Genomic DNA, 20,601 nt, shown 5'->3' with positions numbered 1-20,601 from the left:
AAGTAATACGTTAATAATAACAAAGTTGTATTTGAAAATATAATACATTTAAGTCAATATAATATTTATTTGTAATAAGTGCAGCGAAGCGCATGGGTATGGCTTGCAAATAAATAAAAGCGGGAAAGTATTGTATACGGAAGTGAAGGTTTCAGTTGCCTGTGGCCGTGATCAGGAACCAAACAAGAGCTGTTCAACACCAAAAGCATGCGCTCTGCCGATATACGAGACATAAAACTCGGATGACCGTGGACTTCAATCGATAACAGCTGGATTTGTCGACAGAAGAGGGCAGAGAGCACGCGGGAATTCAGATCGATCTGTCATTTGCATAAACAAAAGCACTGAAGTAAAAATTAAAACAAACGAAATATACCAATAACGTTATTAATATTTTTCTGGGCTTTTTTTTTTAGTCTTGATTGTGTGAATGCATCACCTAAAGTCAATACACAGTTTAAAGACATTTTCTGCTTCGTGAATTAGTGTAATCTCTTCTATGAAGGTAAACAAGTTATTTATGTTGTGCTTGTAATCTGTGAAATTTTTAAAAATTAATTGCCAATGTCACGTGGACTGTTGTATAAAATTATTATAAAATGAGTGTGTAATAGCTAGAAGGGTTGCATAATCTTCTCGAAATAAGGTTAGGTAGTAAAAAACAAAATCTACTGTAGTTGTGAAATTGAATACGTAGGCCTATTCATCACATTTAAGTTACAGTATATCTCTATACCGATACTTCTCAGTTCTCAGTATCTTGTATTATTATTATTATTATTATTATTATTATTATTATTATTATTATTACTTTTCTACTCCTATGAGTCTATTAATTTTATACTATACGTTGGTTAGATCCAAGCTTGGATATGTATCTGTTGTGTAGAACTTCATTACTTCCACTGACTCGGCTACATTGGAGAATATTCAAAGAAAATTTATTTCCTTGTGTTCTTATAGATTTTTACCAAATTTCGATTATAAATATGAGATTAACTGCAAATATTTTAATTGCTGTAGTTTATTTACCAGACGTCAAGATCTTGATTATTACTATTTTTTTCGTAAAGTTATTAAGGGTGATGTTGATTGTGAGTCATTCATAAGCAATATCAGTCTTCGTATTCCTGCTAAGGGTTTAAGATTTCATAAATTTTTTTGTAATAGAAATTCTAAATCTCTCTCTCCGGTCTGCAGATGTATAAAATATGCTAATTTGCATGGATTGATCCATTTAATGTATATACTTTTTTAGTTTTATGTCAGTTGTTATTAATTTATGCCTTTTGTTTAGATACGTATTATAATATTCTCGTCATCTTGTATATCTTTGTAATACTATTTATATGATTCCATTCTTTATTTATATGATTCCATTCTTCATTTATATGATTCCATTCTTCATTTGTATGATTCCATTCTTCATTTGTATGATTACATTCTTTCATTTGCAATTATCATTTTATTAATTGGCATTATTTTAATAATAATTATTCCATTATACTTTATTTTAATTTATGCTCGACCATGCCAAAATGTAGTAATTATACACCTGGTAGCAGTCCTTTAATGCATGTCATTAAAGTACACCTACTCATTAAAGTACAGGTGTTTTCAACCAATGACAACTCAGCTTACAGGTGTTCAGCCAATAACAAGTCAGCTTTGTACCGTTATAAAACCGCAAGTATCGATTATTCTCGGATATGCAAACGAAAGAAAATTAGCGAAAAGTCACGGAGGCTGGAAATCCAATACTGTCGCAGAAGGTTATGTTCTGTTACTATAATAATTAGCGTTAATTGTAAATAATATTCAAATAAATTCAATTTGTCATCTCGTTTTTCAATGTCGAATTCAATAATCAAGGTTATACCAAGTTTAACGGGATTACACAAGGTCAATGACATTATTGTTCCTCGGAAAAAAAATCAATACTTTCGCGTCTGCGCACATCTCACAATTCACGACCTAGAACAAGGTCACTTCCGATCTTGTCAGGTACGAATAAAATGTATAAGTTACATCTGAATAATTTCAAGTTAGAAATATGGTCGAGCATAAAAAGTCGTATGAAACTCGCCTATAATGGTAATTAAGAAGCTCGTGTGAAAATTATGAAACTCGCTTGCGCTCGTTTCATAAACATACATACTCGCTTCTTAATTACTATCATTATAGGCTCGTTGCATAATGCACTATTATATCATTGCTAATAGTTTTGTTATATTGTCTTTGTGCTGAACTGTAATTGGCCACTGGCTGTTGTACAGCACATTAAATATAAGTAAATAAATAAATAAAAATTATTATTATTGTTATTATTAACATTATTATTATTATGAGGATGATGATTATGATTATTATTATTATTATTATAAAATTAAACAGCTGGAAGATTGTTTAATGCAATAAATTTTAGGTGAGATAACAAACGAAAAACATCTATCATAGCATTTCTTTTCTTCTTCAAAATTAGGTAAAAATGTGTTTTTGCTTGCGTGTAGGCTTAATTGTGTGAAGTAACTATTTTAAGTCCACACTTGTAGAGTAACGGTTAGCTCGAAATCAAGTAGCCCGGGTTCGATTCCGGGTAGGGACAAGTTACCTGGTTGAGTTTTCTCTCAACCCAATATGAGCAAATGCTGGGTTACTTTCGGAGCTGGACCCCGCATTCATTTCACCGGCATTATCACCTTCATCTCATTCAGACGCTAAATAACCTAAGAAGTTGATAAAGCGTCGTAAAATAACCTACAAAAACTATTTTAGGAAAAAACATACCGTCAGTTCTGATTTATTTAAAAAATACTAAAAATTAACAAAATTTCACCCGACTCTCCCCTTTAATTTTCCAACTTACTATATATTTTCTCTGCGCGTAAATAAGAGAGTGCTGATTCATTTTAAGAATAGTAAAAATTACCAAAATATCAACGACTCCCCCCCCTTTAATTTTCTAAGTTCCTACATATTTTCTCTGCGCGCAAATAAGAGATTACTGCTTCATTAAGGGGCTGCGCTACTGAATTTTCTAATTTCTACATTTTAAGAGATAATGTATTGACATTTTAACAGCATATTATGATCATGATTATGAATTAATCAGGAAAATTTCAATGACCTAAGTCAAGAAATAACTCTTTTAAAAATAAAATTTGAAAATAACACGTTTATTTTTGGAAACCGTTTTTTTTTTTTTTTTTTTTTTTTTTTTTTTTTTTTTTTTTTTTTTTTGGAATCTAAAACAAGTTTTTTCTATGTTTTGTATAGAGCATATTATAGCTGAAACACAGGTTGTGGTAATGGAGCATTGGAATTTAGCATATGACGAGTAAAATAAAAAAAAACATGACATTTCTTCAAAAACTGTCATTTTTCAGTAGCGCATCCCCTAAAAAAAACACTAAAAATTACCAAATTTCACCCGAATCTCCCCTTTAATTTTCTAACGTCACTGCATATTTTCTCTGTCGTAAAGAAGAGATTGCTGATTCATAAAAAAAATACTAAAAATTAGCTACCAAAATTTCACCAGACTCTCCCCTTTAATTTTCTGACTTTCTGTATATTTTCTCTGCGCGCAAACAAGAAATTGCTGGTTCATTTAAAAAAACACTAAAAATGACCAAAATTTCACCCGATGCTCCCCTTTAATTTTCTGACTTTCTGTATATTTTCTCTGCGCGCAAATAAGAAATTGCTGGTTCATTTTAAAAAACACTGAAAATTACCAAATTTCACCCGACTCTCCCCTTTAATTTTCTAACTTCCTTTGTATTTTCTCTGCGTGTAAATAAGGGAGTGCTGATTCATTTTTAAAATATATTAAAAATTAGAGCAGCTGGTTACGGACTGGAAGATCCGGGGTTCGATCCCAGGTGGTGACAGGATTTTTTCTCGTTGCCAAACTTTCAGAACGGCCCCGAGGTTCACTCAGCCTCCTATAAAATTGAGTACCGGGTCTTTCCCGGGGGTAAAAGGCGGTCAGAGCGTGGTGCCGACCACACACCACCTCATTCTAGTGCCGAGGTCATGGAAAGCATGGGGCTCTACCTCCATGCCCCCCAAATCCCTTCATGGCATGTTATGGGGATACCTTTTACCTTTTACCAAAATTTCACCTGAATCTCCCCTTTAATTTTCTAACTTCCTACATATTTTCTCTGAGCGCAAATAAGAGATTGCTGCTTCATTTTAAAAAACACTAAAAATTACCAAAATTTCACCCGACTCTCCCCTTTAATTTTCTAACTTCCTGTATATTTTCTGTGCAGAGAATGGCTCACACGACTACCAAGCAGCATCTCAGACAGAGGGTACAGAAATTAGAAGAGCAGGTTCGTTTCTTGATGGGCGAAATGAAACGCATTAAACAAAAGTATGAAGATGACGACTCACCGGAGAAAGACGTAGAAATAGAAATTTACGAGGAGCAGGGGGACAACTTCAAATTAAGTGAAAAAGAAAATAAGGATCAAGAATTGTGGACGAAGTTGGAGGACGACAGAAACAAAGAGCACTCGCTGCGACTCAAATTCCAAGAGGAGCTGAGGGAGGAGAAGGAAGTGCAGTTGAGGCTGAAGCAAGAGAGGGACAGCGAGCAAGAGCTGAGGCTCAAACTGGAAGTGGAGCTCATCAAGGAGCGGGAGCTGCGCCTCAAACTGGAGCGAGACTGGAATATCGGACAAGAGAGGTGCCTCAGGCTGGAGGAGGAGCTTCGCGAGGAGAGAGAGGCGCTGGCGAAGCTGAAGAGTGAGCTGTACATGCAGCAAGAGCAGCAGCGGGACGCGGAGAGGCGGTGTGCCGAGCAGTGCGAGGACAAGCATCTGCACAAGGAAACATGGGTAAGCTCACCAGCCGCCACTGCGTGGTAGAACTATGCAGTAGCGGCTGGTGGTCAAAATAATGAGTGTGCTACAATCTCTATATCGGCCTACTGTATACACTTATATGTATTTATCTTAATTTGAGACTCGCCTAGTGACGAAATATGAAGTCCATACGACGTTCCTTCCTACTGCAGAACTTGTCAATTACCCTGGTGTTAAACCCCTCCATCTTGGACATCATACTCTCTTCTATTGACAGTATTGCAAGAGCAGTGAGACGATCCTGGGACATAGTGTTCCTTAAAAACGTTTTTATGCGTTTAAAGAAAGAAAAACATCTTTCTGGCTCAGCAGTGGTCATTGGTGTTGTAACCAAAATATTTAACAACTTTGTTACTTCACAGAATGGATCCTGTTTTTTTTTTTATGTTTAATATTGGTCGACCAGCAAACTTGCTATACAGACCACTGTTAAATTATGGAATATCACATGCAGAATATCATGCTGAGGTTGGCTCTAAAGGCTCCTCTAATTAATTTAAATGAATTAATTGAACATTTTTGTGAATTATGTGAACAAAAATATGATGATTTTCTGTGTTAAATTATGAAGAGTCGTCAGTATCACTACGAAGGATGTCTTGAGGGAGTTTCCTTTTTAAGTCTAGATGGCTGACAAGATCTTGCTCCAATGTTATATGTCACAGCTCCAGGAACACCAGGAAGTTTGTTGAAGAAAGATTTTGACATTGAATGGATGTACTGTTCTAGTGGAAGAATTCCCAATTCTTGATGCAGTTGTTGATTTCTTACAAACCAGGGGGCATTTGTTGCAGTACGCAGGAACTTGTTCTGGAGAACTTGTAGGCGATGCTTGTGTGTCTTATTTGCAGTCCCCCACACTGGCGCTGCATAAGTTAAAAGAGGTCGTACAAGCGAGGTGTAGAGTAGCATTGAACAGTCCAATCCAATTTGTGAACGTCTATTAACCAAAGGGTATAATTTTCGAATTCTAGAAGAGGTTAGTGTAACAATGCGAGTTATATGGGCATTCCATGTAAGTTTCGTGTCTAATAATATTCCCAAATATTTGACAGCTTCTTGACTAGAGAGCCATGTAACTTGTTCATTTAGAAGAACCAAAGGAGGTGGATTATGAATAGGCCTTAAAGAGAAGATTTTAGCTTCTGTCTTAGTAATGTTGAGTAGTAATCTCCAGTCAGAGAACCATTTAGACAGCTCCTGTAAGGATGTCTGAAGAGTGCTGATTGCAGTATTTAGGTTACTATGAGAATAAAAGAGAACTGCATCGTCATGAACAAGAATGACATGGCAACTCCATATTAACCAGACGATTATCGTATCATTGCACGATTCTGTTAACTCTGAAGTGAAGGTGGCTGTTAAAAATTTCAACGGTAATGAAGATGATGATATTGGTGGCAGTGGTTATGATGAACTAAAATTAAAGATAACGACGATAGTCAATATAAGTACTGATAACGGAGGTGATGATAATGGTATGAAAAGATTATGATAGTGAATATATTTATGATAATGCTAATGGTGGTGATGATAATGATGTGAACAGACAGTCATGATTATGATGGTGATAATGGTCTGAAAATATAGTGATGATAGTGAAAATACTGATAGACAATTGTCTGGAAAGATAGTGATGATAGTGAAGACACTGATGATAATGGTCCTAAAAGATGATAGTGAAAGCAATGAGTGAAGATATTGATGATGTAATGAAAATCGTCTGAGAAGATACTGACGATAGTGAAGATATTGATGATAATGATGGAGATAATTGTCTGAAAAGATAGCGATGATCGTGAAAATATTGATAATGGAGATAATTGCCTGAAAAGATAGTGATGATTGTGAAGATACTGATGATAATGGTCCTAAAAGATGATGATAGTGAAGGCAATGAGTGAAGATATTGATGAGGTGATGATAATCGCAAAAGATACTGACGATAGTAAAGATATTGATGATGATGATTATGATCTCAAAATACAGTAATGATAGTGAAGACATTAGGCCTAATGATCTTTTTTTCTTACTTGGTTATTTAACGACACTGTATCAACTACGAAGTTATTTAGCGTCGATGGGATTGGTGTTCGCGAGATGGTATTTGGCGAGATGAGGCCGAGGATTTGCCATAGATTACCTGGCATTTGCCTTACGGTTGGGGAAAACCTCGGAAAAAACCCAACCAGGTAATCAGCCCAAGCGGGAATCGAACCCGCGCCCGAACGCAACTCCGGATCGCTAGGCAAGCGCCTTAGCCGACAGAGCTACGTCGGTGGCTCAACGATCATAATTATGGTAATGGAGATAACGGCATGAAAAGGTAATAATGATAGTGAAGATATTGATAATGACTGACGGTGTATGGTGATAAAAAATTGTCTGTAAAGATAGTGATAATAGATAAGATAATAATAATAATAATAATAATAATAATGGGATAGTGGAGATAAGTCAGAAGATAGTGAAGATATTGATGATGATGATGATGATGATGATGATGATGATGATGATGATGATGATGATGATGATGATGATGATGATGATGATGATAATGAAGGGATGTGGAGGTAATAATGGCCTGGAAAGTTAGTGATGATAATGAAGATATTGATGGTGATAACGACGGCAATGTAGATAATAACGGTATGGAAAGATAGTGATGGTAGTGAAGATATTGTTGATAATAATGACGTGATGATAAAAATGGTCTGGAAAGATAATGACGATAGTGAAGATATTAATGCAAATTTAAATTATGGTTTATTTAACGACGATCGAAACTGCCGAGGTTATATCAGCGTCACCGGTGTGCCGGAATTTTGTCCCGAAGTTCTTTTACATGCCAGTAAATCTACTGACATGGGCCTGTCACATTTAAGCACACTTAAATGCCATTGACCTAGGCCGGGATAATGATGATGATAATGATTGTAATGGTAAAAATGATCTGAAAAGATAGTGGTGATAGTGGTGATAGTGGAGAGATATTAATGATAATGACGATAATGATAAAAGTGGTTGCAAAGATAGTGAAGAATTGATGATGGTGATGACAATGGTCTCAAAAGATGATAGTGAAGATTTTGATGAATAATGATAATGATGGGACAGTGGAGATAATGGTCTGAAACGATAGTGATGATAGTGAAGGTATTCATGATGATGGTGATATTCTAACATTGAAATATCTACTGTAGTGTTCATGATGATAACATACGTGTTTTGTCACATTTAAGCAGACTTAAATGCCATTGACCTAGGCCGGGTTAATGATGATGGTAATGACTGTAATGATAAAAATGGTCTGGAAAGATAGTGATGATAGTGGAGAGATATTGTTGTTGTAAAGATAGTGAAGAATTGATTATGGTGATGACAATGGTCTCAAAAGATGATAGCGAAGATTTTGATGAATAATGATAATGATGGGACAGTGGAGATAATGGTCTGAAAAGATAGTGATGACAGTGAAGATATTTATTATTATGATGATGATGATGATGGTGATATTCTAACATTGAAATATCTACTGTAGTGTTCATAATGATAACATACGTGTTTTGAGGAAGACGGTGATATTATTATTATTATTATTATTATTATTATTATTATTATTATTATTATTATTATTATTATTGCGATGATGGTGGTGGTTCTACTTGAAGGTAATGTTTTATTTATTAGTATTTAAACGATGTGTGCATAGAAGGGATCCCTAAATTTCTATCTGAAGTAAGTATTTAACTATCTACAGTAACAGTGGCGGCTAGTGCCTTTCTTGGATGGGTGTTCACAAAAAAAGATATTGGTAATGAACACACTGATATATTCTCGTATAGCTGAATCACACGTCAGAGATAAACGAGTTCTAATATTCATGCACCAAATCTACGCATATAAACCACAATTAAAACCATTAAACAAGAGTAGAGTAAAATTAATTCATAGGACTCACCTTAACTGCTGTTGTTGAAGATCTAGATTTATTTGTAGAGAAACTCCATGCGCCTAGTTTTGGGAGATGCAAACTTATCAATAACTTTAATGTTATTAACTTTTTTTTTTCACCGCCAACATAGCCAATGTACTTAATCGGTCTTCTGTCATTGTGTTATGGAAGAATATTTTAATCCTCTTTTAATTTAACACACTCACAATTTTACACACGTCCGTCTCCAAACTTCAAATGTTACTGTTTCAACTTTCAATACGCACCAATGCAGCTTGTACTTTCCTTACTTTGCTGAACAAAAGACAACAGAATCAGCCCCCGTGCGTATCGGTATTTTGAAAAGAAAGAGTAAAGAGAGAAAACGAGGGAAGAGGGAGAAAGGAACAGGATGCCAGACCCAAGAGAGATGGAGCATCTCTCTTTCTCCGTCATTAGCACGTTAGACCTGCGCGAGCCAGAGCTATTGTAACCATTGTAACAAATCAGAAAATATTCTCGCCTCAGGCTATTCCATCCTGCTAGAGAAAAATTGTGCGAGCTGCTGTCAACCTGTGCAATGGAGATTTAAAGACACACGACACACGAACGAGACATTCTCTCGAACGTCATTACACATTGGAAAGTAATAGATGTAATAATATTAATACAGTAATACGTATGATTATTGTTAGTTTTTAAGGTGTTCACGTGCTCCTGTGCTTATATAGAGGCACCGCCACTGTGCACTAAAGTAACTTTCGTTGGTGTGTCAGGAATCCGCCATGCTGAAGCTAATGGGAAGAATCTCCCAGTCCCTGACCTGCATGAACCTGCTGCACTCCGTGGACGACGACAAGGAGAAGACTCTCATGTTCGCGGTAAGGACGGGGAACGTGGAGGCCACACAGATGCTGGTGACGGCAGGCGCCGACGTCAACAAGGAAGACATCTTGTCGCGCACGCCGCTGCACTGGGCAGTGATGGACGGCAACATGGAGATCGCTCACTGGCTGCTGAGGGGCGGAGCCGACGCAAACGCCAAGTCGTACCTTGTCAACAGTCCGCTGCACGACGCAGTGAAGGCGGGCAACGTGGAGATGTGCGAGCTGCTGCTGGGCGCAGGGGCCCGGGTCAACCTGCGGGCCGTCGAGAACTACACCCCGCTGCACGTGGCGGCGCGGCAGGGCGACCTGATCACGGCAAAGCTGCTGCTGAGGCACGGCGCGGACTTGAACATGACGCACTACGAGTCCTCCGTCAGCGACCTGGCCAGCAGGGCGGGCCACGCCAGGCTGGCGGAGTACCTGCAGGAGGTGAGGAGCGGCGCCAGGCCGAGGCCTACCTGACGCGCCGAGCGTCTGGCATCGGGCTAGCAAATCCAAATAATTATCGCCCTCACTCTTAACATCTTCAGCTTGATCATATTTGTCATCTCCACTATTACGTCAATCAATTTCACCTTCATGCCGGATATACAACAAGTATGATCATCATTTTCATTGAAGGAAATACAAATAATTATCGCCTTCACTCTCAACATCTTCAGCTTGATCATACTTGTCATCTCCAATATTACGTCAATCAATTTCACCTTCATGACGGATATACAACAAGTATGATCATCATCTTCATTGAAGGAAATACAAATAATTATCGCCTTCACTCTCAACATCTTCAGCTTGATCATACTTGTCATCTCCAATACTGCGTCAATCAATTTCACCTTCATGCCGGATATACAACAAGTATGATCATCATTTTCATTGAAGGAAATACAAATAATTATCGCCTTCACTCTCAACATCTTCAGCTTGATCATACTTGTCATCTCCAATATTCCGTCAATCAATTTCACCTTCATGACGGATATACAACAAGTATGATCATCATCTTCATTGAAGGAAATACAAATAATTATCGCCTTCACTCTTAACATCTTCAGCTTGATCATATTTGTCATCTCCAATATTACGTCAATCAATTTCACCTTCATGACGGATATACAACAAGTATGATCATCATCTTCATTGAAGGAAATACAAATAATTATCGCCTTCAATCTTAACATCTTCAGCTTGATCATATTTGTCATCTCCAATATTACGTCAATCAATTTCACCTTCATGACGGATATACAACAAGTATGATCATCATCTTCATTGAAGGAAATACAAATAATTATCGCCCTCACTCTTAACATCTTCAGCTTGATCGTATTTGTCACCACTATTACGTCAATCAATTTCACCTTCATGACGGATATACAAGTATAACCATCAACATCATCATCATCATCATCATCATCATCATCATCATCACCATCACCACCAACACTACCTCCACTAAGAAAGCCATGTTCATCTAGATTGGTCGATAATTTTCTTCTATTCAGTAACAATAGTAGCAGTAATAATAATAATAATAATAATAATAATAATAATAATAATAATAATAATATATTTAATTATTATTATACTATTATACTAAATAAAATACCAACATGTTGTTCATCCTCTAAATGGATTCATGCTTTTATTCTGGCCAATAATAATAATAATAATAATAATAATAATAATAATAATAATAATAATAATAATGATAAAAACAACACAATACGAACGTGATGTTCATATTTTAAACGGATCTAATTTTTTTCCAGGCAATAATAATAATAATAATAATAATAATAATAATAATAATAATAATAGACAATACGAACGTAACGTTATCCTCTAAATGAGTGTGTAATTTTCTTCTGGTCATTAATAATAATAAAATACGAACGTAAAGTTTATTCTCTAAATGACTTCATAATTTTCTTCTGGTCAATAATAATAATAATAATAATAATAATAATAATAATAATAATAATAATAATAATAATAATAATAACACAATACGAACGTGATGTTCATATTTTAAACGGATCTAATTTTTTTCCAGGCAATAATAATAATAATAATAATAATAATAATAATAATAATAATAATAATAATAGACAATACAAACGTAACATTATCCTCTAAATGAGTGCATAATTTTCTTCTGATCATTAATAATAATACAATACGAACGTAAAGTTTATTCTTTAAATGAGTTCATAATTTTCTTCTGGTCAATAATAATAATAATAATAATAATAATAATAACAACAACACAATATGAACGTGATGTTCATATTTTAAACGGATCTAAATTTTTTTCCAAGCAATAATAATAATAGACGATACAAACGTAACGTTATCCTCTAAATGAGTGCATAATTTTCTTCTGGTCATTAATAATAATAATAATAATATTGCCATCAATACGACTAACACTATCATCTACAATATGATCGTTACATTCAAACTCTCAACATACCCATAATTTTCTTCTGATCAGTAACAATGTAGCAGCAATAGTAGCCTTGTAGTAGTAAAAATATCATAATTATTGTTGTTGTTGTTATTATTATTATTATTGTCATGAAGATTAGCCCTACATCCCTATCAATTTTATGTTCATCTGGATGAGTTCATAATTTATTTTCTCACTCCAACAGCATTACAACCACAATCACTTTCATCTTTCCCTTCTCCTTCTTCTGTAAGGTGAACCCAGAATCCCTTCCAGTCTTATTCAATTTACTTTATTGAAGTCTATCTGGAATTACGGACTAAATGTAAAAAAAGAACATTTCAATATGAAAATAAAAATGTTTTGTTAGAGAACAGCATAAATTATTGTAAAATAGACTACAGCAAAAGAGCTGACATTAGAGATTATATTTAATTAGTTGTGGTACTGTCAGTGACTGTAATTAGAGGGCCTGATGTTGAGAGAAAATGGGAATGGAACCACCAACTTTTCTTGATTGGGATATCTGGTTATTTATGATTCTTCATCCAGACTTATGTAGCACCTGTCGCAAATATTAGTTTAGGAGCTCAGTGAATCTTCTTTTTCTAATATAGTGAGTAAAGTTACATTTTACCCATTATTATCAATGCGTAAGAAAGTTACACAATGCAGAACTGCACGCATTGTATTCTTCACCTGACATATGTAATTAGGAACATTAAATCCAGACGTTTGAGATGGGCAGGGATTTAACATGTATGGACGAATCTAGAAATGCATATAGAGTGTTAGTTGGGAGGCTGAAGGGAATAAGATCTCTGGGGAGGCCGAGACATAGATGGGAGGATATTAAAATGGATTTGAGGGAGGTGGGATATGATGTTAGGAATGGATTAATCTTGCTCAGGATAGGGACCAATGGTGGGCTTATGTGAGGGTGGCAATGAACCTCCGGGTTCCTTAAAAGCCATAAGCACAGTCTAGTATATACAATCACGAAGCTCAATACGTAGTAAATATGCATCCATAGATAGTTGCTAACCACTAGGTTCGCTATCATCTCATTATAGACAATGCGAAATAGTATCTGCACAATCTATTGTTCCTAGTACCCTCGAACTCAAGCTTCGTGACTGTATATACTAGACTGTGCCATAAGTAGGTAAGCCTTTAAAACACTACAGTCTATACAAAACTAGAAAGGTATTGACAATCATTCTTCATAGTTCCATAAAACAAACTTTTACTTAAGTATACATCGGAATCATTCATGGTTCTGTTAACAAAGTTTTACCACAGTACTTGACTGAAAATAAATCTGGATTTGCTTGTGATGTATACAATAGATAGTGCTATCAATAAGATTTAAAACCAATATAAAAATAATACAGAGTCTGACAAAATGATCTTTTTGATTTGGCTACCGCAGAGGTTTCTTAATAGTTGTGCTTGAGTGGTAGCCTACTTATCTTTGAACAGCATAATTCATGCCATTTTAGTTACCATCATGGCATGGACAGCAACATGCATTTTGTTGTTGAAGAATATTTAAAAAACTGGAGATTCTGAGATTGCAACATAGAGACAATTTGGTACCCATTTTTGAGTCGACACGAAGAATTCCTGTTAAAAATAACAAGAATTATTATGGGTGAGAAATTTCAGACAAAAGGTTCACTTTCAAACAGAAGTTGTCCAGTAGATGTCGCAACGTTCGGAGTCCTGAGAATATCACAGCAGTGAGACACAGTGTTACCACTCCTTCAAGACGTTCAGCCACTAAGCTCTGACATTGGGAATATCTGATCGAAGTGTCAGAGAAATCTTATGCCTCAAGTTCCATCCCTACAAAATTATGGTGGTTCAGGAACTTCGGGAACATGATTGGCTCGTGCCAAGCAGCTTCTGTGATGCTGTTGTGTTCAGTAGTGACTAAGCTCATTTTAATTTGTCAGGCTGCATCAAAAAACAAAACCTTCGGTATTGGGCCCCATAAAATCCTCAAGAAATGCATCCATTACTGTTTGGTGTGCTATTGCATAATTTTTAATAATAACACCATACTCTTTGAGGAAGAAAGACATGCAGTCACCGTTTGAGGAGTGTATAGCTCGTGAGGGCAATTATTTAGACGATATTGTCTTTAAAACAAAGTGATGTCAAAATGGCAAGCATTCTTCTATAGGATGGTAAGATAAAATTTTGAATAGGAACTATGTTCTTTTCATTTGTTTCAAATCGGGGAAATCGTTCTTCCAGACACTGTACTTCAATTTGGATATGATTTCAAGTCCAAAAATAGGAAAAACAAGATCAGTCTTGCATTGATACGGTGTTTGCAAGAGGGGTAAAATTACTTTCCTGTATGCGACCCACACTAATGACTATCCAACAAAATGATTAAGATGAAATACAGTAATTCCAATATAAATACTTGTGCAGCTATGTGATATAAAAAAAAAAAAAAAAGCCCCAAGTAATTTGCAATAAATTTATTTCACTCACAATTATAGACACAAACCTTATAAGAACCAATTCCTTAAAAATCTAAATATAATTTTTTTTACTAGGTTATTTTATGACGCTTTATCAACAGCTTAGGTTATTTAGCGTCGAATGATATGAAGGTGATAATGATGGTGAAATGAGTCCAGGGTCCAGCACCGAAAGTTACCCAGCATTTGCTCATATTGGGTTGAGGGAAAACCCCGGAAAAAACCTCAACCAGGTAACTTGCCCCAACCGGGAATCGAACCCGGACCACCTAGTTTCACGGCCAGATGGGCTAGCCGTTACTCCACAGATGTGGACTCTAAATATAACAACAGAAGGCATAAGTGTTGCATGCAATTACAGGGATCATATGAATCCCTTGTAACTTTATACCCACTAATAATCCCTTACTTAACTTGCCACCTCAATGCACCACAAGCTGGATCTACATTAAACAAAGAATAACAATGATCACAGGAAGATGATTATTATAATAATAATGATTATGATTGCATTTTTTAATGACGCTGTCTCAACTCTCAGGTTATCTAGCATCAGTGGAATTAGTGATAGCATGATGGTGTTTTAGTGAGATGAATCCAAGGATTTGCATCAAAATTGGGGAAAACCTCAAAGGGGGGAAAAAATAATGTGACAGACTCATGTCCGACAGCTCATTACCCCTGTGCTACATAAGTAACTCTTAGCTGATGTTATACCGCCAGCATTCCATTGTAAGATGTTTAGTTGATTCTGTACCATTAAAGTAGTCCCCGCCTGGAGATCTGATTGGGGGACTATTTTACCTCCGGATAATTTTACCTTAATGGTACTCATTCCATATTGGAGTGAAAATGGCAAGTTGCCTTTAGAGACAATTAATATTAGGTACCCTCCACAAAACTGGCTTCATTTATACACCGACGGATCCTTGATCTCCAGAGAACAAGGTGCCGGTGCAGGTGTTACGTGCTGTCTCTTCTCACTTTATAGATCTCTTGGATATGGAACAACAAGTTTTGATGGAGAAATCGTTGCAATAAGTGAAAGTCTCAAGAATCTTCTATGCCACATCAATAAATTTAAGAATGGAGTCATATTGTCAGACTCCAAAGCAGCTATTCTATCAATAGTCTCTAAACACACACCTTCAACTCAAACAGTAGAAATAACTAAAATGCTCTCTCAATTAATATCACTCAATAAAAGAATTGTATTCCAATGGATACCATCCCATTGTGGAATCCTGGGAAACGAGAATGCTGATGCTTTAGCAAAGAAGGGCAGCACTGCTACTTACAGACCTGTTACTAAATGTACGTATTACTCTGTGAAAAGAATTATTAAATCTACATACTTAGACTTCAACAAACAAAATTTAATAACACAAACCCAAGGGAAAAAATGGAACTCTCTGCATCAAAATCCACAGTTAATTCCCGATTTACCACGAAAATCGTCTGTAGCTGCATTTAGATTGGCAACAGGCTATGACTGTTTGGCCAAACACCTGCATAGAATTGGAATATATCAGTCCTCTAACTGCCCATTGTGCAACTCAAACCAAGAAATGGATTTGGAACACCTCAAAATCTGTGCTTCAGTGGCTGACCATGATAATAGCTTTCAAAAAAATTTGGAGTGCAAGAGGTCAAATGACTTTGTCAAATGCCTGGCATTAGAAAACAACAACATAAGCAACTCTCTGCTTCTCTTGTAAATATGTTTGTTTATTAGTTTACACCAACTTTACACAGAAATGAAGGAACTTTGGAAAAGCCGCAAATAATAAACACATGAGTATACTGTAGTTCAAAAATTTATTCATAGACATTATTTCTCAGAATGAAACTGATGCAATATAATATGTACAAATCAAACATGTCACTGATACAACTAGGCTAATTCTAAAAATGTACAGCAGAACCCCACTTCTCCGAACTATAGGGTGTGGTAGGATAATCCAGCTGCGTAACACCTACAGAAGTGGATACATCTCATTCAGTCGTAAATGGTTCCAAAATTCTTGGGAAAAGGATAGGTGAAACAACGGGACATAAAGAAAAACTTTCATTTCACAGGACACAAAACAAATGATCATATACAAAAATGTACAAAGGAGATTTCTCTATTTCATTCCTTAAAGAGCTTTCGCCCTTATTTGTGGCCTTGCTGTGGGGTGAAAACAAAGCAGTGGTACGATGAAAGAGTAATGGAACGGAGAAAAATTCTCTCCAGCGCCGGGATTTGAACCCGGGTTTTCAGCTCTACCTGCTGATGCTTTATCCACTAAGCCACACTGGATACAACTCCGATGCTGGTTAGAATCGTCTCAGATTAAGCTCCAACTCTTGGGTTCCCTTTAGTGGCCGCCCTCTGCACTACGTCATAGATGTCTATGAACGCAGGACCGAAGTCCACACATGTGCTGAGGTGCACTCGATATGAGTGACTAGTTGGCCGGGATCCGACGGAATAAGCGCCGTCTTAAATCACGAAGTGATTTACGCATATCATATATATTTTTTCAATTTACCGAAGTACATATGATATTTCCATGCAGATATTCTGCGTCATCATACGATGAAAGAGTAATGGAACGGAGAAAAATTCTCTCCGGCGCCGGGATTTGAACCTGGGTTTTCAGCTCTACGTGCTGATGCTTTATCCACTAAGCCACACCAGATACAACTCCGACGCCGATTAGAATCGTCTCAGATTAAGCTCCAACTCTTGGGTTCCCTCTAGTGGCCGCCCTCTGCACTACATCATAGATGTCTATGAACGCAGGACCGAAGTCCACACATGTGCTGAGGTGCACTCGATATGAGTGACTAGTTGGCCGGGATCCGACGGAATAAGCGCCGAATTTTTCTCCGTTCCATTACTCTTTCATCGTATGATGACGCAGAATATCTGCATGGAAATATCATATGTACTTCGGTACATTAAAATAATACACCGTGTTCCGCTTATAAGTATAATAAAAGAAATAGTTATAATTTCATAACAATGCATGCAAATGGGTTAAGATTGTTACCATTGTAAAGAGGAAATTGGGAAGTTTTAATCCATTGTTGTTACTTATTTTTAGAAGACTCACGCATGCGCAGATCATTAAATAAGAGAATTCGTATCGTATCTTTAGTCAGTCAGCATGTGGACGCCACAGCAGAAAGCCTTTTGTGTGCTGTCATTAGCAGAACATAGATCCATAATTCGTGTACAGCGCTTGTTTCGCCGTCAGTACAATCTTAGACCGAGGGAAGCTGTACCGACGTACGTCTCAATAATGAAATGGGATAGGCAGCTCAGAGAAACAGGAAGTTTGTTGTCTAATGCAGGTAAACATTCCAAGCGTAAAGTGTCTGACGAAAATGTCGAACGCATTCGCGAGGCATTTCAGAGAAGCCCGCGGAAATCCATTCGACAGGCTAGTGTGCAGTTGAACATCCCACCAACAACAGTGCATACAGTGCTCCATAAAAGATTGCGTTTGCGAGCGTACAAGCTGCAACTTCATCAGATGATTACGCCGAATGATAAACTGGAACGAAAACGCTTTGCAGAAACAATGTTGGATAAAGTGGACGATGACGACACATTTCTAACTCGAGTCTGTTTCTCAGATGAGGCAACCTTCCACGTCAGTGGAAAAGTAAACCGACACAATTGTCGCATCTGGGGGTCGGAAAATCCAAGTGTCGTAATTGAACACCAACGGGATTCCCCTAAATGGAATGTTTGGTGTGGGATCATGCGTGACAGAATCATTGGTCCCTATTTCTTTGCTGAAAAGACAGTCACTGCAAACACGTACCTGGATATGTTGCAACTGTATGCTGTGCCACAACTCCCAGATGGAGCAATTTTCCAGCAAGATGGGGCTCCACCACACTTTGCCAACATGGTTCGCACATTCTTAGACGAACAATTCCCTGCAAGATGGATCGGAAGAGGATCACCGTACATCACATGGCCTGCCAGATCACCAGATCTAACACCACCTGATTTTTTCCTGTGGGGGTTTGTTAAGGACCAGGTCTACAGGACGCCAGTACGTGATTTGGCAGACTTACAAGAAAGAATTTATGCTGCTGTCAACAATGTTACACCACAGATGCTTCATAACACTTGGGTCGAGGTTGAATACCGGTTGGATATTTCCCGTGCCACCAATGGAAGCCATGTTGAGGTTTATGGAACATAAGGTAACAAAAATTCCCAGTTTTCATTCTTTGTAGCAGTTGGTTTCAACTATATACTTGTATTAATTCAGAAGTTATAGCTATTTCTTTTGTTATACTTATAAGCGGAACACTCTGTATAAAGCAGTGGTAGCTGTCTCATTGGCATTGAGTATAAGACTTTCGGAAAACATAAAACACATTTATATTTTAAACAATATTTTTTAAAGAAAAATGTGCATGTTAAGAGACAAAAAAATAAGGTACGTATTTTTACTCCACCATTTCGGTTAAATGGGGTTTTACTGTATTACTATTAAAAACAAGAATCATATACACTTGTAAAGAATGTCAGATTCAGGTCTTCAGTAACAGTTACTACTCTATTAAGCTCACAGCAAATTTCTTTCAGAGAATTACATTTGGAAGGTACTCAACTTGGCAGTATGTAATAAATGGAAGATGGGACATCTTCGGCATATGACATGGTGCTTGTTTTACAAATTACATTGGTAGCCTTGTGTAAAGACATGGCCAGAAGCCATCCAAACTGAAATGTGTGCAGAACGTAAGATTTTTCAGACTAATTGTAGTTTCTGTAGTTACCACCATGTTTAAAGCTTACTATCCAATTAGAATGACTGAAACACTGAATCACACGTGTTCACTCTTAAACTCATGCACCTCCAGATCTGTCAGTTGTTCTTGACACCATGTTGGATAAAGTTGTGGCAGTAATTTCTACATGCAGAGCATTTGTGATCATTAGGCAACGGATTTTTATGTAAAAAAAAAAATATATAGTTTGACAACTTCAAGTGAAACCTCGTAAAACACGCCAACTTCTGGAATCTCTCTCTTTCTTTCTTCTCTCTCCCTTGCTCCTCGTCATTCAGTCACCAATCACCATGTAAATATCTGAGAGGGTGTGTGTGGGCATCGCGACCAATAGAAGAACCACTCTCCAGTATTACCACAATAACGGATTCTTCATTTTTGCCTCGACTGTCGGCTAGGAAAGTTCCATTATGCTAGCATTGCAGGCAACTAGTCAACCTTTTAATGCTTTTGTTAGCAGGTTTGACAAACTGAGTGGACCTGCAAGTACATAGTGCATAGTGCTCTCTCCCTTCCCCCCCCCCCCCCCCCGTGCTTCCTCACTTGCTCCTCCCCAAGACAGCCAGCGCTCACGTAGTAACTCGGTCAGGGTTTCAGTTCGATTTGTCAATCTATATATATATATATTTTTTTTTTGCTTTTAGATAGAAGACTGTAACTAAGACAAAAATTCCGAACCAGAACACTGTAATTTGTATATGAAATAATAGTGCACATAAAAATACATATTTTTGTAATTTTTTATATAAATACATATTTTAAATAATTTAGTACAAATACATAAATTGTCATTTTTTGTTTGTTTTAATTTTTAAATTCAATTCAAACACTCATACATACTACATATTAATGAAAACACAATCTAAATGAACTTATTTCTTAACTGTGTTGTTCATCACCATTACTGGCATGTGCTCTCTCACATTCTGGAAGGAGAATTTCTCATCCAGTTCAAGGCATTGACTTGATTCATTCATACCGTTTGTGCAGTACTGGTACATAAGTGAAGTGGTGATATAATGCCAAAACTGAAATGAAGTGTTCTTTCCTGTTTGCATAAATATGTTGCTGAATTTAGTGGAATTTTTACAAGTGATGGAAAAATTTTGTTGTCAAAAATGTGGGAAATCTGTAAATACAGTGAGCC

The 20,601-nt window shown here is 36.6% G+C and overlaps 1 protein-coding gene across 1 annotated transcript; it reads left to right on the top strand.

Moving 5' to 3' along the window:
* The first annotated feature begins 283 nt into the window (after positions 1-283).
* On the top strand, positions 284-10,441 carry LOC138691743 (ankyrin repeat domain-containing protein 1-like). The gene is made up of 3 exons (XM_069814068.1): positions 284-505; positions 4,281-4,850; positions 9,588-10,441. Exons 1-3 carry the CDS (start codon positions 500-502, stop codon positions 10,158-10,160), a joined length of 1,149 nt encoding a protein of 382 aa, XP_069670169.1. The 5' UTR covers positions 284-499; the 3' UTR covers positions 10,161-10,441.
* Positions 10,442-20,601: the final 10,160 nt, after the last annotated feature.

This window comes from Periplaneta americana, chromosome 2, assembly GCF_040183065.1.
Source record: "Periplaneta americana isolate PAMFEO1 chromosome 2, P.americana_PAMFEO1_priV1, whole genome shotgun sequence".
NCBI lineage: Eukaryota > Metazoa > Arthropoda > Insecta > Blattodea > Blattidae > Periplaneta > Periplaneta americana.
Note: the sequence above shows the minus strand (reverse complement) of the source record. Positions and strands in the feature narration are given on the sequence as shown.

Bases quoted from the DNA above. Each gene is read 5' to 3' on its own strand.
- LOC138691743 (XM_069814068.1), top strand. The intron at 4,851-9,587 runs GTAAGCTCACCA...TTGGTGTGTCAG, and splicing joins ATCTGCACAAGGAAACATGG to GAATCCGCCATGCTGAAGCT.